Raw genomic sequence first — 15,403 nt, forward strand, 5'->3', positions numbered from 1 at the left:
TTCTGAGCTTGGTTTGGCCAGTGAAAATAAAGTCTTCAGGGAATTTAGCTGCAAAACTCTGTCAACTTAGACTGAACATGTTCCCCATTTTTCAGTGACTTCGAAACTCCACGAAGCTTGAGCAGTTCTTCTTAGAGACAGCAAAAGACACATCCTTACCAGGGAGCAATGTTTTTCTTTTTAAGCCTTGGCTTCAAATATAAGGGCAATAGATTTTCTTTAAGGAAAGAAATCCCCAAATTTGTTAGCATTGGCACAACACTGTATTTTTCACTAGCCTTCTTTCTCATTAGCAGCTGAATCATTTTAACAGCAACTTTTCCAGAAACATTCAGCCTGAGTCAGACCCGGTCTCAAATATTTCGGCCCAAACAGCGAGTTTGACATTTTTTGGCGTAAAAGAAAACAAAGGTTTTATCATTGGAAGTCTTAGGCAAGCATCAATGTTGCTGTTACCAACTTGAGCTTCAATATTGCAGAGCGTTACTATACTTTGCAGAACCAGCGTTGACAAGGGGCACATCTCCAGGGCCTCCTGGTCCCTGGGGCACGTAGGGGTTTGCGAACTGGTTGAAGTGGGAAGTGAATGGAACCTGGGGTGTGCAGTGTCCCCAGGGAGGTCCTGGGTCACTCTGATTCTGTCGTGCCTAGAACTTTTCCGCAAAATTACCATTCCTCAGGTTTTTCATGCATGGAAAAATCTTCTGTTCCACAACACCTTCTTGTGCCACCGGGAAGATTTTCTCAGCATGTTTCTCCCTAGGATCCCTCTCTCTTGCTTCATCTACATTTGCAGTTTGGCCTTTCCTTGCTCTCAGGGGTGTTTCTGATGTAGGCAAGAGGCATTTGGCTCCCCAAAAAGCCTTCTGCCCCAGCAGTGAGGGGTCTGTGGGACACGTCAGCAAGGATGGGGCTTCCCTTCCCCCACCAGCAGTGCATGCTTGCTTTTGCTGCAAGTCAGGTTTGTGGCTCCGGTTTCGTGGGTGATGCCAGCCATAGCTGCATATTTTGTGGTGCATCCACACACTTTCCTCTGTCTTTTTGCTCTGACTGTCAGGAAAACCTGGGGCGTGGCGCAGACCCTGCGTCTCTCCCTTGCAGCCACAACACCCCGGCGGATTTCCCCTTCGGTGAATTAGCTCCAGCAAACCAAACCGATTTCCGATCCTCCTCCTTACTCAAACTGAACAGCTCACGCAAATGAATTTTCCCAAGTGAACATTTCTGTTTAGTGTTGGCCAACTGGGTCTGCGGCGGGCGGCATCGAGCCACACGGCAGGGCACGGGGCTCCCTGCCCTGCAAGAAGAGCTGGATCCGGCCGCTCAGTCACAACGGCTCCAAGCTCCCAGGGCCACGTGTGGTGGCTGCACGGTGCAGGACTTCACTGCCGCCATGGCTGGTGTTCATCCACGCTTTGCCATTTTGCTGCAGCAAGCATGGACAGAAACACCCTCCTCAGTTCCAGCAGTGTCCACGTCCCCCAGGGGACATCTCCGCAGGGTCACACCACCCGGGATCACTCACCGGACACAGCCCCGGCAGCCCAACGCACCGCAGCTCGTGCGGGACCAGAGGGGCCTGGCAGCGTGCAGCGGTGCAGGAGCTCATCCAGCAGCTCCAGGTTCATGCCCAGCTCCTACAAATCCTCAAACCGGCCAGCAGCAGGCTTGAAGGGACACGGTGCTGTAGTGGACCAGGGACAATCTTGTGCTGTCTCCACAGGGGCTTTCTCTTTACCTCCCAGTCCAGCAAGCAGACAGGTCTCCACTGGCTCTCGCTGCTCCATCTCCGTTGTCCCCTCTCTTTGATTTAAGTGTGGCTGTTCCCTTGACTAATATGGCTCTCAAAAATAATATCCCTGAAGATATCTCCAGGGGTCCCCTGGGAGCAAAGTCCCTCCCCAGCTGGGCATGGGCAGGGTGCCCCTCTCAGCAGCCGGGACGATGCGCACAAGGCTTGCTCCTGCAGGAGAGATATAACGGCTCAGGCTGAACTAGCAATTTTCTGGCAAAAAATCTTCTTATCTGGGAAAAGGACAATTTCAAGGAGACTGAGACTATTCATAAATTTAAGTCAAATTTAGAGATTACTTTCAGGCCCTGGCTTCTTCCATCCTCCCCTTTCCCTTCCCCCCTCCCCTGAATTATTGTTTGCAAAAAATTAAAACAAAATGGTTTGGGGTTTTCGTTTGTTTAAAAAGCAATTTGTACTCTGAAAATTGCCAAAATATAAGTTTTGGAAGGGTGGGGTCTTTTGAAAGGGCAGCATTGTCATTGCTGAATGAAAACCGCGGGGAGGAATGTGTCCTGGGAGACACAGGGCGCTGGGATGCAGGGCCTGGGGGACACAGCGGCAGCACAAAAGACCAGAACCACAGCTCCCACCGCACAGCTCCAGCCCGCGCCTCCCATTCACGTATCTCCTTTCTTTCTCCCAAACAGAAAATCCTGCCCGCCTTGACATTCTTCAACAGATTCTTTTGACCAAGTCAGTGTTTTTAATACGGAGATGCTTCTGCTGTAGTTTTTTTCACTAGGCTCCAAACCACAGCTTTCTTCTTTTCCGCTCCGGCCTTCTCCAGGTTTCTGAACATCTGCATTTAAGTGATATCTGGTTATTCATATTGGAGCTTGGCAGCCCAGGTAGACACTCTTTGATGAAGGTCTGTACATCTGTGTGCAATAAAGTCAGCGAACAAAAGGCTTGTGAGGTCTTTGGCAAAATAAAAGAAAGAGGAGAGCAGGAGACAGCAGCACTGAGCTCAGTCAAGCAACTGGAGCCAGAACCTTTCATCAGAGAGGTCTCAGCACCTAGCCCATGTTTTGCCCAAAGCTGGGTTTGCACTGGGCCTGCAGACCATGCAGGGTTGTCTTCTCCACCAGGTGAAAGGTAAAGCGTAGGGAGCGTGGGTGATGCCAGTACTGGGAAGTGATTCTTATTACAGCCGGCGAAGGCGTTCATAGAAAGAAAAGATGAGTTGCTAAAGAGCCACTTACTGTGGCGGAGAAATTCAAACCAAGAAGCACTGGCTGGAAATTAAAGCCAGGCCAATTCATGTTAGGAACAAGGCAAAAGGCTTTAGCACAGCAGGGGATTAACCGTTGGGCCAAGGGAGAGGTTGGGCGGGAGCTGAGCTTCCTGAGCGCCTCCGTCCAGGAAAAATCTGGCCGGGCAAGCTGCATGCCTTGCCCGCGGCACCCAGAGACCAAGCACAGATTCAGAGCTGGGGTCCAAAAGCATCATAACCTGCTGCTGTGTCCCTATCGGTCCTACCAGCAATAGCGATGTGCCCAGGCACTGCCCACGCTCAGCGTCTCTGGGTCTCTACCACCGGTTTTCTCCGAGGCTGTGATGGATCCCATCATGACTTGTCCCAGCCTCATCCCCAGAAAGGACTTACTGATGCCTAGATGGGTCAATTATTGCATTGCTCTAATTCTTCTGTCCCTATGTGCTATTGTCAGGAAAAAATAGGATGGCCATTTTCCTTCAGTCAGACCAAGCCTCTCCCACTGGGCATCTGCAAACACATCAGGCTGCAAATGGAGCTGCCAGCTAGCCCTGGCTGGTGGCCAGCAGTGCACAGCAATGGCCACTCAGGACCCAGGCACTCAGGGTGTGCACAGGAGACAGTAAATTCAGTTAAATCTGCTCTCCTTGGCTTAGTTTGGCCCCTTCTGTCTGCTCAAACAGGTGGATTGGGAGGGAGTGGGTGAGGGAAAAGCATCCATGCGTATGGGGTTAGGAGGCAATAGGTGCCCAGTGGATGCCCTCAGTGCCCTGGGAGTGCAGGTGGAAGGAGGGAACAGAGCCAAGCCTGAGGTGATGGAGCCAAAAAAAGCTGAGACGTCATGGTGGAGGGGAGGCCGTCACTCCCTGGATACTTGTGGTGTTTGCAGGGGGGTTGCAGGGAGGTGAAGCGCAGGGATGCTGGGCACGGAGAAGGGCTCCACCAGCCCAAGCCTTCTCCCAGCTCGTTCACTCCCTCCCGAGAGAGTTTATACCCCGTCACACACAATCTTCAGGCCATTTGCTCTGGATGAGGACAGAGTTCCCCTTTTGGGGGAGCTCCTTGCAGCTTCTTGTGGGGTTCAGCTTCTTCCCTTCTCCAGACACTGGATTTTCCCATTCCTGGAAAATCAATGTAAAATTGATCCTGGCAGCAGGGCTGGAAGCAGCTCTGCACACTCCGCTTCTTCCTCCACATTCCCATGCAGCTGGTGGGACCAGCTGAAATATTTGCAAAGATCTTGAGAAAATCCCAGGAGTTCTGCTTTCCTGGCTTTGCAAAAACATTTCTGCTTATCAAGCAACCCAAAGAAATGCAAAGATTTTCACTCACTCTTCGGGTGGGCTCTGCTTTGAATTTTAAAAAGGGATTTGCCAATGCAATCTTGCAAAATGCTGGAGTATCAAATCCAGCTCTCCTAAGATAGAAGTTTTAGGAGGAGGTGAGCTTTCATGCTCATTGGAAGACATGCATTTGTGCTAGCTTCAAGGAAGAATGAGGTCTTCTGTGAGGCCGTGCCATGCCACCCCCTGGAGAAATGTCTCCTCATGTCAGTCAACAGGGACTAAATCCCGTGGTTTGTAGCACCAGAGGCAGAGCTGCTAGTGAGTCTCCAGGCTTTGATCGGTGGAGATGTGTCTGCACAGCCACAGGCTGCAGCAAGGAGGACAGACCCTCAGACTGAGGGACTTCAACCTTTTTTTTCTCTCCTTGAGCTGAGTCCTGAGGCCGTGCCATTGCTGGAGTTGTTGCCTTGGTGGTCAGCTACAGCCAAGAGGATGTCTTTCGTGTTGCAGACTGGTGTGCCTCTCAGACAGCCCGTGTCTGGGAGAAGGCTCTGCCCTGAGTGGAGGAACCAGCCCTCAGCCCTGTGCCTCCTGCACGCCCGCAAAGAGGGTTTGATCTCAGCATCTCGGCCACCTCTCTGTAAAACAAGGATTGGGACTTCAAAAAGGTCACATCCTTCCCGAAAGCTTAGCTGGTGCCTTCTGCAGGGCAAGAATCACCTCTAATCCCGTTTGTGGAGCCCTGGCTGCAGCAGGGCCACCGTGCTGGCAGGGGCTACTCGGCACGCCGCGAGCAAAGGAGCATCCCGTAGCCGAGCGGCTGCTGGGACGCTCCTGGGAAAGCACAAAGTGGTCTGCCCGAGATTCGGATGGAAGGGGAAGAACCTACGAGGAGGGACGCAGCAAGCGCCCGGTGCGTGCTCCCGCGCCTTTTAGATGCAAACAGGCTGTTAAAGCGCGTTTGCAGCATCAGCAAATCTGTCCGTGGGACCTGCCAGATCTAAAAAGCAGCGATTCCCTCTGCACGCAGGAGCGGTGTCTCCGGTCTCCTTGATGGTCGTCTCCTGTTTTGGGAAACAACAAATGCAGGCTGGTGGGCTGATCTAAGGAGAGGCAAACCGCAGTTCAAAGTCGTGGCCCCGCTCGGTGTCAGGAATCTCACTTCCTCACGGCTGGCAAACCGCTCTCGGGCCACTCTTCTCGCCGTTAGCACGTCGGTAGCTGCTTCTCCTGCTCTGCCAGCGTTTGGTGGGGACGTTAGGTTGGGCCTCACCACATCAGCGAGAGGAATTCAGATCTCCAAGCACGGAGAGAGCAGTCTCCATCCCGCTGGCTGGACGTGTCCGGAGGAGTTTGCTCTCCCCTTTGCTTTCGCGTTGCGAGTTAGCTGGGGATTGTTCCTGAGAAATAATCCGGAACTGCACTGTAATTTTCTGGGTTGAAATTTGATAATTAAGCAAATATAGCATGTCTTTGTCTTGGGCAAGCACCATAAGGTAAACAGGAAGGAATGAGGGATTAAGATGTCTCTGCTCTAAAGGAAGGTGACAAGCCCAGAGCCGTGACACCTCCGTGCCGAGCCGAGAGGCCCAGCTGTGGGTTGGCATTGCACAGATGCATTGTTCAGGGGCGAAGAGCAAATAAAAGCAAAGGGAAAAGAAAACAAGCTATAAAATTCTCAGCAAAGCACAGAGCCCCAGCAACTGCCTCTTGATGTTCCCATGACAGCTCTGGGGAGAGGCAGGCGAGGGGTCGAGCTTTTGAAGTCCTGAAGTTGTCCCTCGCGAAGGCCCCCTGGTAAAATAGTCCCCGTGTTGACATTAGGCTGCATATGGGGGAGAAATTGGACATCTCCCGGCAGGTTCGGCCATGGCACACGCAATCAAAGCAGAGGGGGACTTCTCGGCATTTGACGAACCGGGCGTCAGGCTGGCCCCGTCCCAGCAGCGGGATGAGAGATGCGGAGGCAGAACTGAGGTTTTATCGGCACGTTGAGGGCTGCAGACACGTAACAGAGCCTTGGGCCACAGGTACCAAGCACAGGAAGGAAAGCTGGGGAAGAAGCTACCTAGGCAGGTCTTGAAATTATATACAGAGCTCAAACACGCATGTGTCAGGACTGGTGAGAGTGGGAACACTGGGAAGGTCAGGCAGATGATGCTGGAAACCCCTTTCCCTCTGGAGTAGACAGAACAGGCTCCCAGGGTGGTGGGAAATGGGGGGTTTTGCAGCAGTTTGGAGGGGCTTTGTACGGAGCGGTAGCGCGATGCGAAGCACCGCAGTGCGAGAGCAGCTGAGGAGGGAGATGAGCAGTGCTCGCACGGGGAAAACGCTTGCGAGAAGGCTGGAGGACCGGCCGGCGGGTTGTGCGTTGTCATTTCCTAACCACGGATGGGCTCCCTGCCCTCACAGCCCTGCCTGCACTCAGCTTTTAACTCACATTAAGAGCACAGAGAGGCAAAAGGCATATTTGTTGCAAGTCACGATGGTGAAACGAGGTCTCGGTGACCTCAGCTTCCCCTCCAAAAAGCTGGACTCACCAAGTAGCACTGATCAAGGAGGGATGTGGGTTAGCAGTTGGCTTCCTATAGCCAGAGATGCCAACAGAGCATCCCCTTCTGTGACGCCCCTGGTGTGGGGGGTACCCCAGGCAGGACCTCGAGGGTGCCCAGCCCCATGCGCTGGGGGTCTCCTGGGGCTGGCACCTCCGTGGCTGGGCACAGATGCTGACGGTCTCCACTCTCTGCCTCTTGCAGCCTGCAACTGCAACCTCCACGCCCGGCGGTGCCGCTTCAACATGGAGCTCTACAAGCTGTCGGGACGCAAGAGCGGCGGTGTCTGCCTCAACTGCCGGCACAACACGGCCGGCCGGCACTGCCACTACTGCAAGGAGGGCTTCTACCGCGACCTCAGCAAGCCCATCTCCCACCGCAAGGCCTGCAAAGGTACCAGGTCATGGGTGGGAGGGCTGGGACCCCACGGCTCCTTCTTCTCCGACCCCTTCCTGCCACCCCTGCTTCCAGAGCTCTTGCTCTCACCAGCTTCCTACTCCTCCTCCCTCTCCCGAACCAAGCCCTTGAAATGACTTCTCTTGCTCCCACGTTCCTGGCCATCCCCTCTCCCTGGTCTCCTCAGACCCCTGGTGAGGACAAGGCCACCGAAATACAGAAAGTCCTCACTGCTGAGCATGACTTGAAATCATTTCAGGTTTTATCACTTATAAATCATGCTTCATCTGCTCTGATAGCCACAGCTAACGTGGTCATCACGTTGTAAGGGCAGAGTTGCACAAATCCCAGGCACAGAGTTAGATGTAGTGCCTGTAAAGCAGCCTCCTCCTAACGCCCGTCTCCTGCTCCCGCACCGCTGCGGTGCTGGGGCCACAGGCAGTGCTTAACCCACGCATGAAACGTCACCCATGCACGAAACCTTGCACTCCCCTGGACAAGGCGAGAGCAGCAGAATGGGAAACAGTATCAGTCTGAGCTCAGCAAACGGAGCTCTGGGAGGTTTCCTCTTCTCCTGCGGCAGACGTGAAGGCAAGCGGGGCTGCAGCTGGGACGGGAGCAGCAATCAGAGAAAATCCTGCAATTAAGTTTTTTTAACTCTCAGCTGTCTGCTGGAAGAGATAGAAATCCTGAACCCGAGACACAGCTAGAGGAATCAAGCAAACATTCAAAAGCCAGATTAGAAGATGCTGGGGTTCCCTGCAGAAAGCTTCAGCTCTTCTCACTCTAAAGACTCGTTTCAACAAGAAACAGAAAGTGTTTTGGCCCGACCTAGGAATTTTTGTCTGGAAAGCTTTGGGTCTTTAGCATTTTTGATTTTTTAGTGAAAACGCTTCTTCACGTTTGGGTAGTTTTTTCATCCACTGAAAGCTGACACTTTTTGCCAAAGCAGAAGAAGAAATTGCTTTTTTAGACGGCCCTACTCCCCCTTTTTTCACCTTGTAAAAACTCTTTCAATGAGACATTTTCGACCCACCCTGCGCTGAGGCTGCTAACAAGCTACAGCTTCAGCCCAAGCCCAGGCTGGTGGGACGTGAACCGAGCCCGTGGCTCTTGTGGGGAGAGGAGCTGCTGTTTCGGGGTCCGAGGAGCCATCAGGAAGGGGTGCAGGGGGGCTGACTCCCTTCCACGCCAGCCCCAACACCCGGCATCCCAGCCGGACCCCCGCTTCCGCAGCGAGCTGCCTGCCGCCGCCGCGCCTTGCCCCCCGGTCCCGAGCGGATATGTGTCGTAATAAAGTTCATATTTCTGCTTTTGCGGCCGGGTCGCAGCCGAAGTAACAGCGCGTTCGGTTGAGGCAAACAAAGAGAAATTGTGAACTCATGGGCTCTCCCGGAGCGGGGACAGGCAGCGATGCAGGCGGGCGTCCACCACCCCTGGGCAGCAGCGTCCTCGCAGAGGCATTTGCTGGTGTCCAGAGCCCGATTCTCATTTACCTTCCCGGTGTCCAGAAAGAGTTCTGGGATGCTGGCGTGATGGGGGGAATTTCCACCCCTCCCCAAGCACAGCTACCTCCTTCCTAGGGCTCTGGTTTATCCCGGCTGCCCCCCAGCATGGGGGCTCCTGGGGACACGGTGGGATTTGGGGGTGAGGAGTGCTCTTTCCCAGCCACGGTGTCACCGGACATCCTTAGGGATTCCAGTTCTCTTGGATCAGCACGGGGATCACGGAGCAGGGAGGGGATGCTCGTTGGAGGGTAGGGCACATCCCATCCCCTGTCCATCCCCAGCTTTTCTATCCTGGGAAAAGGCAGCCCCTGCCCTGCGTTGGCAGCGACGTGGAGGCTTGACCCCCTCTGTCTCGTTGACCCCGGCGTTTCCCAGGACCTTCCTCACTCCTGCTTTTCCCAGCTCTCCTCCCCGGGGCCAGGCAGCCTGCTCGCCCCTCCTGCCAATTTCTCCTCGCAGTCCCGCGGCCCCTCGCTCTTGCTGACCTCTCCGTGGCTGATCGCTTACTGTTCTCCCCCAAAAAGCACAGCCATGTGGCGGGTGGCACCTGTGGGTGGGAAACCACCGAGCTGTGCCTCAGTTTCCCCAAGCAAGCACGCAGGAAGCTGCGTGCTGGCCTTTGCGAAGCACTCTGCAGCGTTTTAAGGCTGAATTTCCCAGCCGCTGGGGCATTCACTCTATGAAATGCTCTTTGCAATTTGTCCTTTCCTCATCCCCCCCGCCTTCTCGAACCGCTCCCTGCTCTTGAAATTTGAGATCGCCAAATTTAAATACTTCTTCAGCCCCCCGCGGTTCATAACAAAAATGGGGCTATTGGAGCTAACAGATACAAAGGTATGTAATAAATATGCTGGTGCATGAACAGCTCCCCGACTCGCAGGCTATTAGCACAATTTCACAGTCGTCGGGATGGTTTATTGTTGGTGTAATCCATCGTCCTATACAAAAGCGGGCGAAATGAAGTTTCCTACAGCAAAGGCATTCCTTTGAAACCTCGTTTTCCTGAGCTCTGTTTATGACACAGGGGATTTTCTGTTCCCCCTCTTTTACTTCCCTGATTCAGGGACTGAAACAATTGTTGAAAACAGGCATTTTGATAAAACAAACCCCACCATCTAACAACTTTGGCCATTTCTCCATTGATAACAATATTAATTTACCATCTCACCAAGCCATCTGCTGACGGGCAAAGCTTTCCCAGAGTCTCATCTCAACCGAATGTGTTTAGAATTAAGGAATTAAGCATCCCGTAGCATCTGCCATCTCCCCCACAACTGCCTGGCGTCTCATCTCACCCAGCAGATTGTGTTTTCTCTGTAAGACCGGATTCTTTCAACCATCGCATTGCTCCCTTCACGTCCAACACCTCACGCATTTAAACAAATCCATAGAATAGAGCCCCGCTGCCTCGCCAGCCGGCAGAGAGCTGCCAAGGAGGCGTGCGGCACGCCGAGCCGCCCTGGCAAGCTCGCGCGAGCTCGGGCGAGCTCACGGCAAATGTTCCGTGAAAGAGCTGCTGAAGACATTTTTTGTATTAATCCAACTTCATTAATTCAGCCTAACCGACACACCCGGCTAACCCACCTTTCCTCTCGCTTGTGTTTCTCATCTCTCGCTCCATCCTACGCGCTAGGTTATGTCCTGCAATTCATCGTGCATCTAACGTCAGAAACATATAGACACATGAGCTGCACGATTTTAAATGGTTGGGTTTGGTATTTATGCAAAAATATCACATTGTAAAAAAGTTTGCACGCTCATACTTTTTTTTAACTTGGAGAAAAAGCAAATGCCTCAAACTTCCGCACCTGTTGCAGGGCAGGGTGAGTAGAAAGTGGGGCTGGGCAGTGCCCTCCTGCCCAGGAGGAGGGCTGGCTGATTTTCTCATAACCAAACCCATAATAATTTTTGATAAAAAGATTTTCTGAGGGATCTGAAGATGTCTTTGCGGCACAGGTGAAGACGTAAGAAGTTGGGCTTTCCGGATGACTTTCACCCCGATGGTTTCAAAGTGACACAGTCATGCCACGCTCCTTGCCTTCCAGTCATTTTCTTGCAAAAATGATCAAAGCAAAAAAGTTGTCAGCGATCAGAGTCGCCCTGTTGCAGAGCCACGCAACAGGCAGAGCATGGCACGCAGGCTGCAAACCACATGCGAAGGAATTGATGACAGATGGAGCAGGGATATTGCACGAAGTGGCAACGCTGGGTGCACACCAGAGCCTGCCAGGCTGGAGCTGGGAGCTGAAGGAGGGCTGAGGCTGCTGCGGGTGGGTGGTCAGGAGAACCTAGGGACACTCATTACTTGTAGAATGGTTTGGGTTGGAAGAGACCTTAAAGATCATCTGGTTCCAACCCCTCTGCCATGAGCAGGGACATCTTCCACCACACCAGGTTTCTCAGAACTCCATCCAACCTGGCCTTGAGCACTGCCAGGGAGGGGGCAGCCACAGCTTCTCTGGGCAACCTGGGCCAGTGTTTCACCACCCTCATGGGGAAGAATTTCTTCCTAATCTCTAATCTCAATCTGCCCTCTTTTAGTTTACAGCCGTTCCCCCTTGTCCTATCACTACACCCCCTTGGGAAAAGCCCCTCTCCATGCTTCCTGTTGGCCCGTCCAGGCACAGGCAGCTGCTCTGAGGTCACCCCGGAGCCTTCTCTTCTCCAGGCTGAACAGCCCCAACTCCCTCAGCCTGTCCTCGAAGGAGAGGTGCTCCAGCCCCTCGGATCATCTTCATGGCCCTCCTCTGGCCCTGCTCCAACACATCCCTGTCCTCCTGATGTTGGGGGCTCCAGCGCTGGACGCAGGACTCCAGGTGGGGTCTGACGAGAGCGGAGTAAAGGGGCAGAACCCCCTCCCTCGCCCTGCTGCCCACGCTGCTCTGGATGTAGCCCAGGGTATGGTTGGCTCTCTGGGCTGCCAGCGCACATTGCCAGCTCACGTTGAGCTGCTCATCCACCAGTACCCCCAAGTCCTTCTCCTCAGGGCTGCTCTCCAGCCACTCTGCCCAGCCTGTACTTGTGTTTGGGATTACCCCGAGCCACGTCAGACCACACAACTGATCTCTGCGTGGCCCCAGACAGGGACTCTGGGGCTGGAGGAGGCTGATGGTAGTAGTGGTCCTCTGCCAAGGGGGATGTATGGGCTCATCCCAACGGGCGCTGGAGTAGGATGCACTTTGCTCTGGCAGATGCCTCCAGACCCTGGTCCTGCACACACCCATTAGGTGTGTGGGCTGTCCCGAGAAACAACAAAAACCCAGGCATGAGAAATTTCACACGCTCGTCTTGTAAAACTCAAACCAAGGACAAATTGTGCCTCTTCCTCACCGATTTTTGTGAAAGCGTGAAGAGCTCCCCAAACGCTGAAGCCCTGCTTCCCATTCCTTCTGCTTTCCCTCTGCTCCAAATGATGTTGCAAGTGAAATTCCACATCTGGGTCCTGCAAACCTCCGTCCGCTCCGCCCTGTCATGGGCCGCTGTAAATCAGGGCCCCGGTGTTAGTTCTTTTGATTAAATTCACTCCTGATATTTGCCAGATTATTGGCACTAATGTAATTCTATTGGAACAGAGACTCTGCAGGATTTTATAGCCTGGCAGTGAACCAGCTCCGCGCTTCAGGGAAAGGATTTACACACTTTCTGATGAAAAGATGACAAATGATACAGGTTATGAATGCACTTGCGCTGAGGCTGCCAGCGTAAACCCCTTGTGCAGGGGCAGGACTTGGCACCTGGAGAGGTCACATTCGTTCGGACTCAGTGTTTTGGTAAAAAAATGGGATCACCTGCCTCCCCTGCGCTGTTGCAGCCCTGTGCCCGTGTCGAGCCTGGCAGAATTTCCATCTGCACTTACTGGCTTGGGCAAACAAAAAACCCACTCCCAGCCTGCCTGCCCGTCGCGGCTTGGACCCGCAAAGGCTCAAGATTTTGACATTTGCTTTTTGGAGACAGCTTGGGTTCAAGCAGAGGGTGAGCACACGTCCCCATGGGCTCAGTCTCCGCTCCTTGATTTCATGGGTGCAGAAGCAGGTTTCCTCCCCACCCAGCTGCAGGCACTGGGGCGACTGGGGAGGGGGTTGGCACAGCTGAACCCTTCGGCTCCTTGTGCTGCCTGGAGAGGAGAGCAGGGGCCCTGGTGACAGGGACAGTGGGACCAGTCCCCCGTCTCTCTCCACTGACTATAGAGGGAGCTGCATGACCAGCTTAGAGCATGGAGCTCATTTCCATCAGGCTGAAGCCAGGGGAGGTGAAGCCTCTTCCAGCTGCCTGGAGCCCCACCGAGAAGTTGGGGTGCAGGAGGCAGATGGGGTGAACCCCATGGTAGACAGTAGAGGCTAAGGACGGGCTGGCTGCCACCAGCATACTGGTGTCCCACGGGCCATGTCCCAGTCGTAGGACAGGAAGATCAGCCCATGGTGCATCTCTGCAGGTTCCAGTTGTGGTCAGCATCCCTCCAGCCTCAGAGATGTCCCCTGCCACCCCAGTTCCCCATCCATAGCGAAGTGGGGTCAGGCGAGCTCACAGCTAACACATCCCAAAGACCTAAGCAGGACCTGGCTGAAACCCCTTAAATCAGGGCTCCCTGGGGCAGGACAGCCACCAGTGGTGGCTCCTGGCAGGGCTCCTGTCCCCAGCCTTGCCTTGTCCATAGCGAGTATCCCACATGGTTGGGTCACACACCCTCCGTCCCATTTCTGCAGGCAGCCCATCACTGTAGAGCATCAGTGCAGGAGATCTACCCTTGGTGTCCACCTCAGGAGGAGGTGAAGTGCATCCTAAGAGAGATGTTCCTCTCCCAGAGCAACTTCACTTTGACGCCCATCACTAGTTCAGCTCATTTGTGGTTTCAGAAGTCAAAGTCCAAGGCAATGCTTTCTATGATATCCCCCCAGGGAGTTGCCCTTAATTATCAAGCCTCCATCCCTTCCTTTTCTCCTTTTCTTCCTCTTTGAAGACGAGCTGGAGCTACTGTTTAGTGAGAGATGAGCCAACTTGTGGTGCTGGCAGGGCTTGGATCGAGTTCTTGTAGCAAGGCTTGGTTACCTCTGAGAAATCACATCTCTCGAAAAAGTCCAGACTTTCAAGGCATTGATCCGCTAAACACAGACTTTATTTTCTCCTTAAGGGCATGCTCTTCCACTGCTGCAGGAACAATTTCCTAGCTGTATTTCTACACTGCATTTGTTAGTGGCTGTGCCTCAGTCACCCCTTTCCCTAAGGCCCATAATTCTTTGTATTGATATTATTCTAAGTGCTGAGCACTGATTTATGGTCTCTGCATCTAAAACTTGTCATCAGCAAGCCCCAGGCACACAAAAACCAGTCGGAGAACGTTTCTAGAAATGCAGCTTTAAGCTGTCCCATGCACACGGGTCGCTGCGGGGAAGTGTCCTGGGGCAGTGCAGGAGGCTGGAGTCCCACTGCCACCAAGTGTCACCACCTCCACAGCACCTCTGTGGCCCAGGGCAGAGCTGCACCGTTCACCTCCTTGGGCTGGAGGGCTCCCAAAGCAAAGAAGGGACTTGATTATTACAGAAACTCTTGAACCGTTTTGAGTTTGTAGTGTGAAAACGTGGAAAAGGAGTGATTTCTTTTTTAAAATGAAGACTTGAGCTCAACACAACACATCTACCTGGCCATGCCAGCTTTTAAACATCCATGATTTTAATGATATGTGAGCAGCGACGTCAAATTAAGCAGCCACTTCTGCACGAGCCGGTGCAGGAAGAGTTGGCTGCATCGCATCGGTGGAATATTCCTGTGGCAAACCCAGCGACGGGGACACTTTCTGATTGCTTCAAGCCAGATGGGGCTCCATGTGCCAGCCTTCGTCCTGCTCTCCTTTCCATGCATGCCTGCCAGTTCCAAAGACTTTCTAATTAAGTCTGATCTACATGAGCCATCAGCAAAGAACAAACCAAACATCGGAGCTATGCACAGCCCTTTGCCCCAGCCCAGGGCAGCTCCACCATCTCCACGTGGTGCACGGGGATGGTGCCACGCACTGGGGCACACATTTAGGGACCACAAACATCAGGTTCTAGTTAAATGCTTGTAGCCACCAGGGATCTGAAGTGGCTGTACTTCTTGCTCCTCTGCATATCTCCCTCCGAAAGTGCTCCAGCATTGGTGTTAGTTCTCCTTTGCAAAATAACTGGAATGAGGGTAAAATCCTGCTGTCTGGTCTTCTCAGAAACTCCCCAGTGACCTTCTTCTCTCTCTGACTTGGGATCAGAGCCACCTCCCAGCATACAGCAGCATTTAAACAGATATTTTCTTTCAGTGGAGTGTATTTTAGGCAGTCCGCAATTGAAACCTGGATGCCTGGAGCAAGCACAGGAGACTGGTAGGTGCCCCGGGCGCTGGCAGAGCACCAAGGGGCATCGTGGTGGGCAAGGAGGCTCTGCCTTCCGCATCCCAGATGAATTGCATATGCCGGGGGTCTCTGGTAGCTACAGTCTTCAGACATTGGCTTAGAAGGTCTCTAAAGAAGTAAAAAAAAAAAAAGAAAACAGAGGAAAAAAGCAGAGAGAGAGGTTTGTTTGTGCCTGATGATAAGATCGGAGCAAAGTCACCTCCATGCCAAAAATTTCCTTAAGATGCAGCTGTCTTCAAGCTGCAGGGAAGTCAATAATTTCACGTATCGC

At 53.2% G+C, this 15,403-nt stretch overlaps 1 protein-coding gene across 1 annotated transcript in view; it reads left to right on the plus strand.

Annotated features, from left to right (window-relative positions):
- The window catches only part of NTN1 (netrin 1), a 107,420-nt gene that overhangs the window by 48,187 nt on the left and 43,830 nt on the right, over positions 1 to 15,403 (plus strand). The window contains exon 2 of the mRNA XM_009933505.2: positions 7,054 to 7,242. Within this exon, the coding sequence (XP_009931807.2) occupies positions 7,054 to 7,242 (189 nt within the window). The remainder of the gene's footprint in view (positions 1 to 7,053; positions 7,243 to 15,403) is intronic.

Source organism: Opisthocomus hoazin, chromosome 21 (assembly GCF_030867145.1).
Source record: "Opisthocomus hoazin isolate bOpiHoa1 chromosome 21, bOpiHoa1.hap1, whole genome shotgun sequence".
Classification (NCBI taxonomy): Eukaryota; Metazoa; Chordata; class Aves; order Opisthocomiformes; family Opisthocomidae; genus Opisthocomus; species Opisthocomus hoazin.